Below are 14,047 nucleotides of genomic sequence, written 5' to 3' on the forward strand. Positions count from 1 at the left end.
CAGATTTTTCTAATTAACATAATAATGACAAAAGCATTTGATCGATAAAAAAGACAGTATAATGAAAAAGATTAAACTGTGCAGATGTAGTTTTGAGACTGCGTAGCAGCGTAGGATGGCGAGCAACCGTAGAAGTCACGTGAAGCGTATTTGTAGTGGTAAGGTTCTGTTACGGCGAGACAGTAAGGATGTTGTTGTATCTGGAATCGAGTTAAATGAGGCGAAAAAAAATCTCCAAAGTTAGAGATTGATTTTGAGTTGGACCGAGTATTAATACTTCTTTTTTCTATTTTTTCTAGAAAAAAGAATTATTAGGAAAAAAACAATATGATAAACAATGTGTTTAAAAGTATAAAAATTTTTTGTTTATATTTTACCGATCACATAATTATTTGTTTCTTTAATGAATTTTCTTAATTGGGATAAATATTATGGTAAGCTATTAAATCAAAATTAATAAGTTTCATGTTATTAGTTCTTAAATAGTTAGATGCTTTTTTATCCGAAGTAGCGTAATATGACGAGACATCTTTCATTTTTTTAATGAGTTAACAAGAACAAAATGATGAAAAAAATGAACCTCATTATAGAGCAACATTAGTTTATTCTTATCCCTCCGAATTGGATAATGTTGAATCTGAAAAAGTTAAAGTTGATGATAATGATCCTCATCAGTCATTGAACATGTTTCAAATCATGGTCAAGTAGTCGAGTTGTATTATTAGGAGATGTTGCTCATGCTGTGTCCTATATTAGGATTAGGAGCAAATAATGCTATTCAAGATGATAAACTTTCTCAAGCATTACTTAAATATACTGATGATAATATTTCTTTTATTAAAGAATATGAAAAAGAAATGTTAAAACGAACATCTGCTGATGTACTAAAATCTAGAAATGTCACGTTAAGACTTCCACACCACTTGGACCTTTAAGAATTAAAAACTATTAAGGTAGTACAGTACATGTGCTTTTTCCAAATATAATTTTGTCCAAAATTAGCAGCGAGTATTTTTAAAATTTGTAGCTGAAACTCGATACTGGGAAATAATACTATTGCAGGGTGTAATTGCATGTAGCACTGAATGATATGCTGTCAGATTAATTATGAAAAGTTTGTAGTTAGTTAATAAACTTTCCTTATTTTTTATAAAAAAAAATAAATTTTTTTCACAAAAGTAACGAATCTACAGGAACGTTATGTCGTTATATTTTGATGGATTATTTTATTAGACATAACAGTGAGTTCTAAACAGTTTCATGTGACTGAGTTTAAAAGATAAAAAAATTTTAAAAAATTTGATTAGCAATCAAGTTAATAATTATCGCTATAAAAAAGGAAAAATCCCTTACAGTAGTATCTGCTGTGACACGCCCATCCAGGTTACAGGCTAATTTTCATCTATTATATTATTTCCTTATAAAATCTTTGATCCAATAGATTTCATGTGTACATTAAAGTATCTTTTTTAAATTTTATTACATTGATTATCTTTAACCTATTTGCTATTCCTTTTTATAAAAGGGTAATTGAATCCCTATAAGAAATATGTATACGGAAAGGAAACGTTTTGTATACATTTTATGTACAGTCGCGTCGGAAAGTATTGCCCGATTACTTACAGATGGAGGTTATAATTATTTAGCCACTATGGTTATCCCAGCATCCAGTGATCAGAGTTTGACAAATTAAGGCTTGTTGGATTCACCTCACCAAGACGAGTCCAATGTTAGTTGAATCATGTCTTTAGGTCCAATAGATGCCGAGATATACCTCCAAACATACTTTACCTGAAAATTTTTCGAAACTCTAAATTTCATAAAATCGGGAATAGCTCACTATCCAGTGATCCAATTTTGATAATCAAAGGCTCATTGGATTAGTCTCTTCGAGACGCATCGAATGGTGACCAGCCCATGTGTATAGTATCGATATATCACGAGATAATGGCAAAAACGTCCAAAATATATTTTAATGTATATCTTAGCATATATTGATCCTAGAGATATGAACCGACCACCATTCAATTCATCTTGACGAGACGAATCCAATGAGCCCTTATTCGCCAAATTTGGATCACTGGATGCCAAGATAATCACGAGTGGCAAGATAATTATAGATTTCATCTTTAAGCCAAAAATCAGCTAAAATTAAATAAAATTGCAACTAGTGATTTGCCAACAAATTTACTTGGTTTAAACAAAGTAGAGAACAATTAGAAACGAACCAATATATTACCCAGAAGTGTTGACCTCCTCCCAAAAGCTGTAGGCGAACTTAAAGCTGTACTGAAGAAAAAATGAAAATTTAAATAGTTCTGTTTTTGGGAAGGCTGCCACCCTGGGATTGTGAAAATTTGATGTAGTATGAGAAGCAAACTAGATATAAATTTTTTACTAATGTATATACTGGTGAAAAAATACAAATATTTTTGTTTTTGTCTTCATTTTCAAATCGGGCATTACTTTCCGACGCGACTGTACGTTTCTATAGATTCCGTATACAAATTCCGTATATTTAATAAGCAATTCATTTTTGAACATTTTTTAAAAAAACTAATGTATACGGGAAAAATTAATCATACGGAATGTATACGGAATTTTTAAACTTAATATTTTTAGAAAATACAAAAATCTTCGTATCATAACACGAGATCACGTGATTGTTTATTGTTTATTGTTTTGTTTTTTGTTTTTTATATAAACCCTTACTTTGATGAATTTGATCTTCCGATCTTCCTTTCTGTCTTTCCTTTTCTTCTCTTTTCTCTTGTCTTATTTTTGTTATTTTTTCTAAATTTTTCTTCTTTTTTCATCACCCCCCTTTTAAAAAAAAATTTTTTTTTTTCGTACCTCACTTTAAAAATTTTTCTTTTTCATCACTCTCCTTTAAAAAAAAAATTTTTTTCGTCACTCCCTTAAAAAAAAAAAATTTTTTTGATTTTATTCTTTTATTCCCACTCTTCTAAAAATTTTCTTCTTTCTATTTCTATTTCCTATTTATAAAAAATTTTTTATTTTTCTAACTTTGACGTCCTCCCTTTAAAAAAAAAATTTTTCTTAACTCTCCTAACTTCGTTACCCTCTTTTTAAAAAAATATTTTTTTTTGATTTATTCTTTATTCCCCTTTCTTTTTTATTTATATTTATCCCTTTTTTTATTTCATAGGCCAGCAGATTTTTTTTTGTGAGAAGATTCAGTTTTTTTGTAGATCAGTTTGGGAGTCCTTTCCTTTTTGTAGGATTGTTCAGGATTTTTTTCTTTTTTTAGGTCAGTTCAAATTTTCTTTTTTTTTTTTGTAAGTTGGGTTCAGATTCTTTTCTTTTTGTAGGTTGTTTCAGTTTTGTTGCTTCAGAGTCTTCTTTTTTTGTAGGTCAGTTTTGGATTTATTTTGTTGTTTTGGTTTCTTTTTCATCAGATGCTTTATAATTCTTTTCATTTATGTAGGTCAGACATTCTGGAGTTCTCTTTCTTTTTTTGTAGGAATGCTGACCTTTGGTGACTTGGACGATTGCAGATACTATATGAAGGGGTAGATAATTTTGGTTGCAATAGGTGGGCTTAATAAGGAGGGAATTTTCATAATGTATTTGTATTTTGTTTATTTTTTATTTTTTATTTAATTTAATAAAGTAAAATTAGATTTATATAAATATAATTATAGTAAACTGTAATACAAATAGTAAATTCAGTGACCAAATCGTATAATTTCGTGATAAAATCAGTGATCAAATCATGTAAATTCCATATGAATTCCGTGCAAATTCCGTATCCAAACCATATTTTTAGTGATACGGAATTGTGCATTTTTCCGTATCCTATTATGATACGTTATTTCTAAGGAAAAAAAATCGTATAAAAACTTTATAAAAAACGTATCCAATTTTTTTATAGGGAATTCAATATTAATAATATTTGTATCTCTAAAGTCTCAAACAAATATAAAATATTATTTTTCAATTGTTCAAATTTACAAGTGCCTGTAATCACATATTTGATATAGTCCATTGTCATTCTCTATAAATTAAAAAAAAAGTTGTGTATGATTCATTATAATTTAAATTGTTTTATAGTTTGACATTTATTCTAAAGAAGCCAAAATCAGTAAATTATCAAGAATTATTGTAAATATTTTTGATCGAAATTTTATTTAATAAAAAATTTCATATAATAATAAATAGAAATTTGTAAAAAAATTGTTAAAAAAAAAGAAGTTGATGAAAATTTGCTCACAATAACATATCACGAACTACGCAAAATACCATATGTTTAAATTTACCATTTTCATTAAATTTCATTAACTGATAGAAAGATAGATGATTCTTTGATTATTATCAATGTTGGTTAATCCATGAAACCATCTTATTTAATCTAAAAAAAGAAAAAAGTGAGTACTATTGAACCAAACAACATGAATATTTGGCATGGTAACAGAACAAATTTCTTTGCAGGTAATGCCCATGCCTAGGTGTAAACACTACACTCATCAGGTTTTTCCCATAACAGAAAGCTAATTTCAGCCCTGCACCAAGTACTCTTACCCTGACGCCTGTTATCCATGCAGCAAAACTCAGACACACAACTTATTTGTGATACTAGGAATTTCTGAAATCAGAGAAGGACGTTCACAGTAACTGTGGCCACGATGTGCTTCCAGTTCTCTGATAATATATATATAAATATATATATATATTGAAACTCCTAATAAAAATAAATCCATTAAAAGATATCACAATGGTGGAGGTTCATAATTGTTCCTCCTTCAGAACAAAAGACCTCACGTGACCCGTGAGAAAGATACATAATTATTCCTCCTGTAAAGAACAATAGTTCTCACATCTTTGTCATGCTATGGTGGTCTGGAATTGCCTTCTCAAATACTAGCATGAAATTTAAAGATAAATAGTACCTTAATTAAAACTAATCATTATGGTTCTACAAGTCCAACAATGTCGTCGGGCTGGTAGTGTGTCTCGCTAGCGCTCACCCCACCTCGGCCTCACGGCCTCGCAGTACTTACATCCCTCCTCCGTGAGGTAGGGAACCCCCCATAGATCCTCCACAATTCTCCACATACTGTAGATCCTCCACAAAAATATATAACAAAAAAGGATAAAATAAGGGAAAAGAGAGGAAAATAAGAGGGAATCGGAGAAGTGTGGAGGATGTGGAGGATGTGGAGGACGTTTTAAAAAAATCGGGAGAGGGATCCCCCCAGAAAAAAGTTTTGATTTTACCCCCCCAGATCCTCCACATCTTCCACATCTTCCACACGTACAGGATTCCATTCATTTTCCTATTGGAAGCAATGAGATAGCAAACCAGGTAAGTTATTAGCAGGTAAGTCCCTAGAAGGCCTGTAGAGCCATAGAGATATAACCGGGTAGGAGCACGGATCTTTGGAAAAAATATATTCGGCAATTGAAGATTAGGTAACTATAAATTAGTACTCGATTTGATAGAACGAAAAAATGACCACTCAAGCTCAAGTTATCCCCAAATTCGGTGAACAAACGAAAGCCTTCAGTATCAATGAGCTTAAACGGCTTATTGTCGTTGCAAAGAGTATGAGTGACTTCGATCAAGCCAAGAGGTATCTTTGCAGTTATTTCATTCCCTGTGCAGATCCTCATGGGGTTTTCTGGTGGGACCCGGATAGTAAAAGTTTGAAACACGTTATTGACAAAAATATTGGTAAACTTATCCGTCCAATCACGAAGGTATTCTACACACAACCTGAACAAGGACCCTCTCAAAAGACCGAGTTCAACATCTACAAGTGGTTTATGGTCGAGAATACCGATGTATGTAATGCAACCTGTGATCCCCATAAACAGCGAATCTTCAGATCCTTAACCGGCCAACTCTATCTAAATATCTTCCCAGGATTCCTCCACGTCTTACGTCCGATATCCACCTTTGAGTCTACAATTCACCTCGCGGTTAAATTTATCTTCTCTCACATTCAGGATATCTGGTGTTCGGGTGATTGGAATCTCACTGAGTATATCATCAAGTGGTTGGCCGGTGTATCTGCTGGAAGGAAGATGTACTCGATCCTTTACCTGAAATCTGGACAGGGTTGGGGCAAAGGTATTATAGCAGATTTCATTCAGCGCAGCGTCCTAGGCACTCAACTCGTTTATAAGACCAGCGATCCTCAGACGATTCTTGGAAGTTTTAATGGGCAATTACAGGGTAAGGTTCTTCTTCTTCTCGAGGAAATGCCCACGGAAAAAAGCCAGTGGAATAATCTGTATCGCTCTTTGAAGGATAAGGTAACGAGTGACATAATGGAAATCCATGAAAAATACAAGACACCAACACATTATAAAAACTTTATGTCCACTATCGTCCTAACCAACGAAAATGCTCTCAGAGTGGAGAATGACGATAGGCGCACAGTGTTCTTGGATGTGTCACCATCCCGCAAGGGAGACCTCAACTACTTCAAAAAACTCAGTGACGCTATGAAATACCCAGGCACCAGTAAGGCATTCTATGCTTACTTGAGAGCCATCGCGGATGCTTACCCGGACTTCAATGGAAATCCACCACCTATGACAACATCCAAACAGGAACATATCATCTCGACTCTTCCACCCCTATTTCAGTTTATAAAGGATACATACCTCGTAATGAAAAATTATATGACCGACCTACCTATTCAAGAATTTTATAGGGTATATACTTCATACTGTGAAACTCATGGCATAACACCCTTATCAAAGATAAACGCTTCTAGAATCCTATCAAATGAGCTAAGTATAAAAAGTAAAAAAATGCGTATAGGTAAAACAACACCACAAGTTTACAGTATATCCAGGGAGGATCTATACAAGAAGTTTCTCGGCAAAAACTGGATCCACGAAACAGACGAGATAGACATAGAAGGAATTGATATAGAGACTTCTAAGAAACCCGCATCAGACCCCAAAGCCTTGGAAAAGTTCTTGGCAAATATATATAATCCAGCTAACAATCCACAAGACGTACAAGAGAAACCCGCTGAGAAAAAACCTGAACCCGCTAAGGAAAAACCCACTGAGAAAAAACCCGAACCCGCTGAGGAAAAACCCGCTGAGAAAAAACTCGAACCCGCTGAGGAAAAACCTGCACCTGTAATTCGCAAGACTCCTCCACCGCTTCCACCCAAGCCTGACCACTTAAAAGAACGTCCACTAGAGTTAAGAAAAGAACAACCAGATCCCGATGAAGATACTAATGAGTCAAACACCGATAAATCTATAGATAACTTCTCAGATTGTTATCTATCTGACGAGGAACCCGACCAAGAAGAACCTATCCCCGAGCCAGATAACTACGACGTTTTAGATGACTTGCTATCTGACTCAGATTTTACAACTGTGAACCCAGCTCCTAAACAACAACCCGAGTATCCCGCAGAATCTTCTGCATCTGTCACTAAGCCTGATTCAGAACTGGCTTCTGAAGAGCAATTTATCCCAGAACCCGACACAGAACCAGAAGTTGACCGGGATCCTGAACCAAAGGAAGGCACTCGAGCGCACTGGGCTTGGCAAGAAAGACACCGATGGGATCGCAAACCATGGGTTAAAAATTTAAAGGACCAGGTCTTCAATGATCTCTACAATACAGGTAAGGAATTATGGGCCAAGTACCAAGACGCATCAGACGAATATGACTGGGAAATACTCGCGTTTGAAATAGAGGAATGTCCCACAACGCGTATTGAGGATGAGTACCAGTACTACCTTATGGAGGTAGTAGACCGCTTCAAGGACTGGATTGAATATAATGGATACTTACCTAAAATACCTAGCCGTAAAGAACTCGCAGATTTAATAAGAATATACAAGGAGAATCGTAATGCCGAGATTATTCCCACCCCCTCTGGTTATGAAACTATGAGGGCAGATAAGGGTAAAGCGCGAGAGATCCCCGAGGAACGTCCAAAAACCGATATGGAACGTGAATGGGAGGCCGCCAATGGAATCATTGATGACTGGGACGAAGAGGATACTGAGGGCGCTATCAACGACATATTGTAAGCGCTATTTGAGATTATTTCTTTTTTTTTTCGTATATATATAGAAAGATATTATTTATAGTTGAAGACAAAACATATACATAAAAATGCAATACTCAAGAATCGCCCGCACTTTACCAACATGACCTGACATCAAGGAACTTCAGTATTCCGGTGCCCGCTTTTCCAGAGGAGCTATCGCCAGACTCGGTCAGACTCTCCAGGCACGATTTCCAGATAGAAAGTTCCAGATCCTACTTCCCTATGAAAACTGGAAACCCGGTGGATGGACATCAGGAAACCAACCAGCCAGCCTCTTTTCATTATTAGACCATTATGATGAAGCACAACTACCGGATGACGCAGACCCTGATTATTTTAAACGATTCATAATTTATGCAAGAGATAGTCCACTGGCCGCAAGAGGATGCAATGGGGAGCTAAATGATTGCCTGTATGAATGCCTAAAAAATATTTACGGCACATTCTCTAAAATGCCAAAGTCAATCGAAAAGCCCGAGTATATCAAAAAGGCATTAGGTCTCAATCGCGATGCTCCCATCCCAGTTTCATGCATGGACAAGGTTGAACAACTCGCAGGAAGTCTCGCAATTAATATTGTGGGGGACATTACCCAAATCTCTAAGAGTAAGTCCGATAGATGTGTAACACTCATCCTATCAGAAGGCCATTACTCCCTCGCGTTAAATCCCGGAAGACTCCACCCCAGTAAAATAGATAGAAAGCGTAATTTACCCATCGTATACCATGAAGATGGGACCAATAATGTAGTCACAATATACAACGGCAAAACGGTTAAGTCTTGTACAATTGCGCAGTTTCAAAAAACTAAGAATTCCAAGAGTTCCTTTATCTCTGTTGAGAAAAACTGTAAAACGGGAATATATGAAACTCTTGAAGAAGCATATCAGAGAATCCACGAGGAGCGGGATGTCTTCTTACAAACTACAAAGAAGTTCGGTTTAGGAATCGACTTATCATACCATAACTGGTCTTACAAAAGAACGGCTCTCTGGTTATTCGAACGATTAAGTGTAGGGATTCCAGCCAATGATCCTCTTGACCCGATAGAAGCAGAGTGGTTAAGTGATGCAATGATGGGAGGATTAATCTGGGCAGATAACGAGTGGAAGGGCTATGGAAGACAGTACGACGCAACAAGTTTATACCCGAGTATTCAACAATCGAATGCAAACTTTCCAATCAGACGGGGTAAATTCCAGACACTTAATGACTTTGTTGACCACAGGGGTTATGCCTTGTATGGATTATTCCGTGCCAAGGTAAGTGGGAATAATATTCTCTTCCGACAGAATAAAAGGGGAATCTATACATTCATCGACTTACAACGAGCAAAAAAACTTGGTCTCAATATACAGTTAATACAGAATGGGAAGCCAAATGCATTGATATATGATAGAGAAGCGAGAATCCCTGGAACTGTAATATTCGGTGAGTATGTACACTTCCTCTTCAAAATTAAAAACCAGGGTGGCGTAGCTGGCCGCGTGGCAAAGCGAGTTCTCAACACATTATGGGGAGCATTATGCCAGAGGAAGCGTAATTACAAGACACTCACCACAGATCAAACAGACCCGTTTACATTTCCAGAGGGGCATACACTCGACTCTATCATACCAGTAGGATTTGACCAGTGGCGATTCCAGTTTACAAACCCGGGTAATCCCTTCAAAGGTGAGTATCCCAGGATCGCCCCATTCTTATTAGCACGTGGTCGCAAAATCACATCTGAGGCAATTCAACCATACAAGGATAAAGTACGACGTATCCATACAGACGGATTTATTTTAGAAGAGCAGCCAGATAGCCCCGCACTTTTCACTTGTTCAGAGAATGCAGATACGACTCTAAAGACTTTCAAGTTTGAAACCGCGGGATACTGCCATGTGAAAAATGCGAACAAGGTTATCTGGACATGATTGCTAAGAACTGGTAGGTTTATTTTTTACCGACATACCGTGATGGCATAATTGAATAAACCTATGGGATATATAATCTTACGAGATACCCAAATGCAAAACACCGACGGATTAGGTAGACAAGACGACGAAAGTTTCCACACGTGGGCTAGACGCATTCAGAATGCTGTGCAATATTATGATACTTGTAGTAGAATAGGTTATAAGCGGCCACCTTATCCAAGGTCTCGTCAAGCTGTATATGCTTATATTGTGCACATTAGGAGAATAGTATCACGACTACCAAATAGGTGGTACTGTACCTACTGTAAATCTTTTATTGATCGCGGATGGGGAGCCGACGCTTCCATGGATCAAGCGGTACGACTACATTTATATAGTTGCTCGAAGCATTTTAATTTCGACTATTATACTCATCATGCTGAAATGATCCAGAAAGCCTTTAGGAAATATATAGAAAGAAGGAACAATAAAGCGGCTAAGATCATCCAGAAAGTCGCTATCCCCTGGTTATATAGACCAGGCTCTCCATTGATACAAAAGGCCAAGCGACGCTTCTACTGCCTTGCAGTATCCCAAGTGTAAACCCCGAGTTTCATATTTATTTTTTCTTATTCGAATAAACAGGTAACTGAAGATTTATATTTTTTACAAAGTACAAAGAATCATGTCAACATATACCGAATTCGCAAGTATTGTTAACAGCACTGACAGCACTAGTGAGGAGGTTATTTACGAGGCATCGCGCATTCAGCCTAGTGTTATCACTGACGAAACTGTCCCCAAGATTATCCGCGCATTAAAAGATACTATAGTAGTCGCATTAGTATCTGGGTTTAGCAAAACCAGTTACCTCGTCCAGGACCACGTGAAGTATATCAAGCGAATCCAGACGGCAAATTCTCCTGTATCATATGTGAAGTTCGTGGCCAGAAAACTCTTCCCAGATAATGCGGCATATACTGCTAAAATAGCAAAAATCCGCGAATCATACAAGAATAAACAAGCTCTCCTGGATAAGCTTGAGGCCCTCTTCGAATTGTATTATAATGCGACTAAGGACTCATCAACCGGTCCCCCAAAGCGAGCTATTACTAAAAACGAGGCTGAGAAAACCTTAACAGAACTTCTTGCATAAGCGGCTCCTGTGGTCCTACGATTCTGTACGAATTTAGTCTATATTTTTTATCCATGTGTAATAGGCATACAGTAATTGAAGATAGCTATAGTATAAGTAACATAACATCATGTTGGACCGATTACCAGTAGAAATAGTCGAACGCATTGTCGCAAAGATCCCGGATACTGACCTTATTGCAGCGAGTAAGGTAGATAGAGTGTGGTGGCAGGAAGTTCGTCGAGAGGCATATAAGAGGTGGAAAAATTATGCCACTACAATTGGGCATGTCCAAGCTCTTGGAAAGCCGTTTGAAAAAGGGAATATTGACTGGATATCATTTGAAGATGTAAACGACTTCTATAAAAGATGGATAGACCGCCTCACCGAGGATCAGCTTTATATTATGGAGAAAATGCTTAGGAATGGGATGGTTGTGGACCCCCAGGAAAGGGAAACCATAGAGCATGCATTAAGTGAACATAGATGGGGAGGCGATCCTTGGAGATTGGACTGGAAGTGGAATGATTGGACTCAACAGGAGTAAGCATTTTGTACTTGACTTTCGTAGGAATTACCCTGCAGAGTCATATTTTTTAGATCCGGCCGGCATTACCGCGTAATCCCGAATTACCGAAAAAGGAAATTTATGTTACACAAGGTTCCAAACGCATTTTTACCAAAATCGATTTTTTGTGGAACGGGTATCGCCCAAAAAGGAAATGATCTACGTACCGCATGAAATCACGTGACACTCTACACATTTGTTCAGGGTATCACGTGACATGAACTCCGTTCACATTTTCTGTAATATAATCCATAGTTTTTCCATGAATGCTTTTTAGGCCAATAATCCAATAACTTATTCATCAGGTATCCTCATGTTTCGCAACAAGGACTGATGACCACGTAACCTTATCATCAGGTATTCTCGTGTTTCGTGACAAGGACTGATGACGATGTCACTTGGTTATTGTAAATTGAAGATAACAATTAGGTATGTAGACACGTACAGAAAAAAGACATGTCATACCCTTATATAACTAATCCTATAACTGGACGTCCAATCCGTGTTGGTGGAGATACCTTTAATCGAATAGTTATGGAATCCCATGATTATATCGATGGAAGGCTTGTCCGTAGACAAACCGTACCGCCTCCACCCCAGGAACAACCTGTATATTTAAATACAGATACAGGACGCTATATTCAACACGGTACTAGAACGTATCATAGACTGGTTGAGAGTGACTACGAGGTAGTTGAGGACTACTACCTTGTTCATTCTGAAGAGGAGGAGCTTATAGAGGAAATCATCAATGAAACACGCTATAATGAGGAAAATCTTGATGGCCAGCGGTTAACTTTCAATAATATACAACAAATCAGAGCCGCTATTCAAGCTGACCAAGATGAATATGATGATTTTATCTTACAGCAGAATACGACTAACGGGACACCTTCCTCCGGTCCTTCCGGTCATCCACGAACTTTGGAGGACCATGCCCCGAGACTTGCAGAGCTTAATATTGAGTTGTGTAGGGAATGTCTCATGCCTGTAAGCCCAAGTGACTTAACGGACAAGTTGTGCAAGGACTGCGCTTCCTAATGGTCAGTCCTCCGGTCCTCTGGTCTTCCGGTCTTTCCAACAGTTGATCCCTTAATGCCAGTTATTTTTTTTTATACAAATGACAGGTATTTAAAGATAACAATATATAAAAAAGATTGTGAAGGATACTAAGTGAGCGAATAATCAAAGAAAGATAGCCATGTCAACATCAATCGTAATAAACCAGTGTCAGAACTGTGGAGTATTCTCTGCAAAAGCGGCATATAGAGGATTATCCAGCGTGTTGTATAGACAGATTATAAAGAAGATTGGTGACGAGAGTGAACCTTTACAAGCCTTGGGACTTGCCAGGGATAAGTTGGTCCAGATTATCCGTCGGGCAAGTAATGCGGATTTTACGCAATTATTCACACAAAGACTAGATATGAAAATTATGGACGGAGATTCATACGAGGATACTAGGAAGTGGCTTCTTGAACAGCTTATAGCCATTGGATGTGACAGTGGGGAAATTGCCTTATATCAGTTCTTACAGAATACATACCCGGATGGTATTGATGAACCCTTTACTACATTCTATGAGAACTATGTAAATCATGTAAGAAATCCGATGACTAATAACTTTGCTTCTCGAGCCTTAGGAGCTATTGGATTAAAAGCTAGGATGCTACGGATTGACTTCGAAGGACGTAAAAAAAGTGCCATGATTCTTAGGGCTTCTGCAGAAGAACTTCGCGAGATGGGTTGCTAAAGCAACCAGATTCTTACAAAATACTATTGATCCCTACTCGTAATGCTCGATGGTCCATATGACCCTTAGAAAAGATCTGTAAAAGGACCCCGATGCCTTCTATTATTTTTTTATTATCCAAAGGGTGACTAGACTTCAGGACTTCATATCGGAAGAATAACTCCTTTACGGTCTCAGATTTTGGAATTTCAGTCTTCGCGGTCCTATCCCGTACTTTTGCTAAGAATTTTTGGAAGTCTGATCCCAGGGTTTTACCAGATAGTCCGTAGGCTTCCCGAAAGACGTACTTAATCCAGGTATCTGCGTTCTTAGCTATAATACCAGATACGAGGAGGTGTTTTCTCTCTTTAGGCGATGGATATTCCCGAGCAAACTCAATTAGCTGGGAGGACTTTTTTGCTTCAGCTACAGCTTTCTGGCCATAAGGACTAAACTTTGATCGAACTGGGTTCAAACTCGGATCGAACGGGGATTGAACTGAGTTCGAACTAGGATCGAACTGAGATTGATCAGTGATCGAACTGAGACTAGTATCCCATCTAACCCGAATGGATAACGGATCGCTCTTGGATCTTCTAAGATCAAATACTATAAATTCGCGTTGCAGAGTAAGGTCATCGATTACTGGAGCTAGTG

General features: G+C 37.3%; 5 protein-coding genes across 5 annotated transcripts; all 5 read left to right on the plus strand.

Moving 5' to 3' along the window:
- Positions 1-728: 728 nt before the first annotated feature.
- On the plus strand, positions 729-935 carry OCT59_017089 (uncharacterized protein; the record flags this gene model as incomplete). The annotated part of the gene is made up of 1 exon (XM_025325680.2): positions 729-935. The coding sequence occupies one exon, from the start codon at positions 729-731 to the stop codon at positions 933-935; it is 207 nt and encodes a 68-aa protein (XP_025180090.2).
- Positions 936-2,559: 1,624 nt separating this feature from the next.
- On the plus strand, positions 2,560-3,537 carry OCT59_017090 (uncharacterized protein; the record flags this gene model as incomplete). The annotated part of the gene is made up of 4 exons (XM_066146128.1): positions 2,560-2,590; positions 3,170-3,271; positions 3,333-3,374; positions 3,449-3,537. The coding sequence occupies 4 exons, from the start codon at positions 2,560-2,562 to the stop codon at positions 3,535-3,537; spliced, it is 264 nt and encodes an 87-aa protein (XP_066003851.1).
- A 6,529-nt stretch (positions 3,538-10,066) lies between these two features.
- OCT59_017091 (uncharacterized protein) lies at positions 10,067-10,558 on the plus strand (the record flags this gene model as incomplete). The annotated part of the gene is made up of 1 exon (XM_066146129.1): positions 10,067-10,558. One exon carries the CDS (start codon positions 10,067-10,069, stop codon positions 10,556-10,558), a length of 492 nt encoding a protein of 163 aa, XP_066003852.1.
- Positions 10,559-10,640: 82 nt separating this feature from the next.
- On the plus strand, positions 10,641-11,111 carry OCT59_017092 (uncharacterized protein; the record flags this gene model as incomplete). The annotated part of the gene is made up of 1 exon (XM_066146130.1): positions 10,641-11,111. One exon carries the CDS (start codon positions 10,641-10,643, stop codon positions 11,109-11,111), a length of 471 nt encoding a protein of 156 aa, XP_066003853.1.
- A 109-nt stretch (positions 11,112-11,220) lies between these two features.
- OCT59_017093 (uncharacterized protein) lies at positions 11,221-11,637 on the plus strand (the record flags this gene model as incomplete). The annotated part of the gene is made up of 1 exon (XM_066146131.1): positions 11,221-11,637. One exon carries the CDS (start codon positions 11,221-11,223, stop codon positions 11,635-11,637), a length of 417 nt encoding a protein of 138 aa, XP_066003854.1.
- Positions 11,638-14,047: the final 2,410 nt, after the last annotated feature.

The sequence above is a fragment of the Rhizophagus irregularis genome, chromosome 25, assembly GCF_026210795.1.
Source record: "Rhizophagus irregularis chromosome 25, complete sequence".
Lineage (NCBI taxonomy): Eukaryota > Fungi > Glomeromycota > Glomeromycetes > Glomerales > Glomeraceae > Rhizophagus > Rhizophagus irregularis.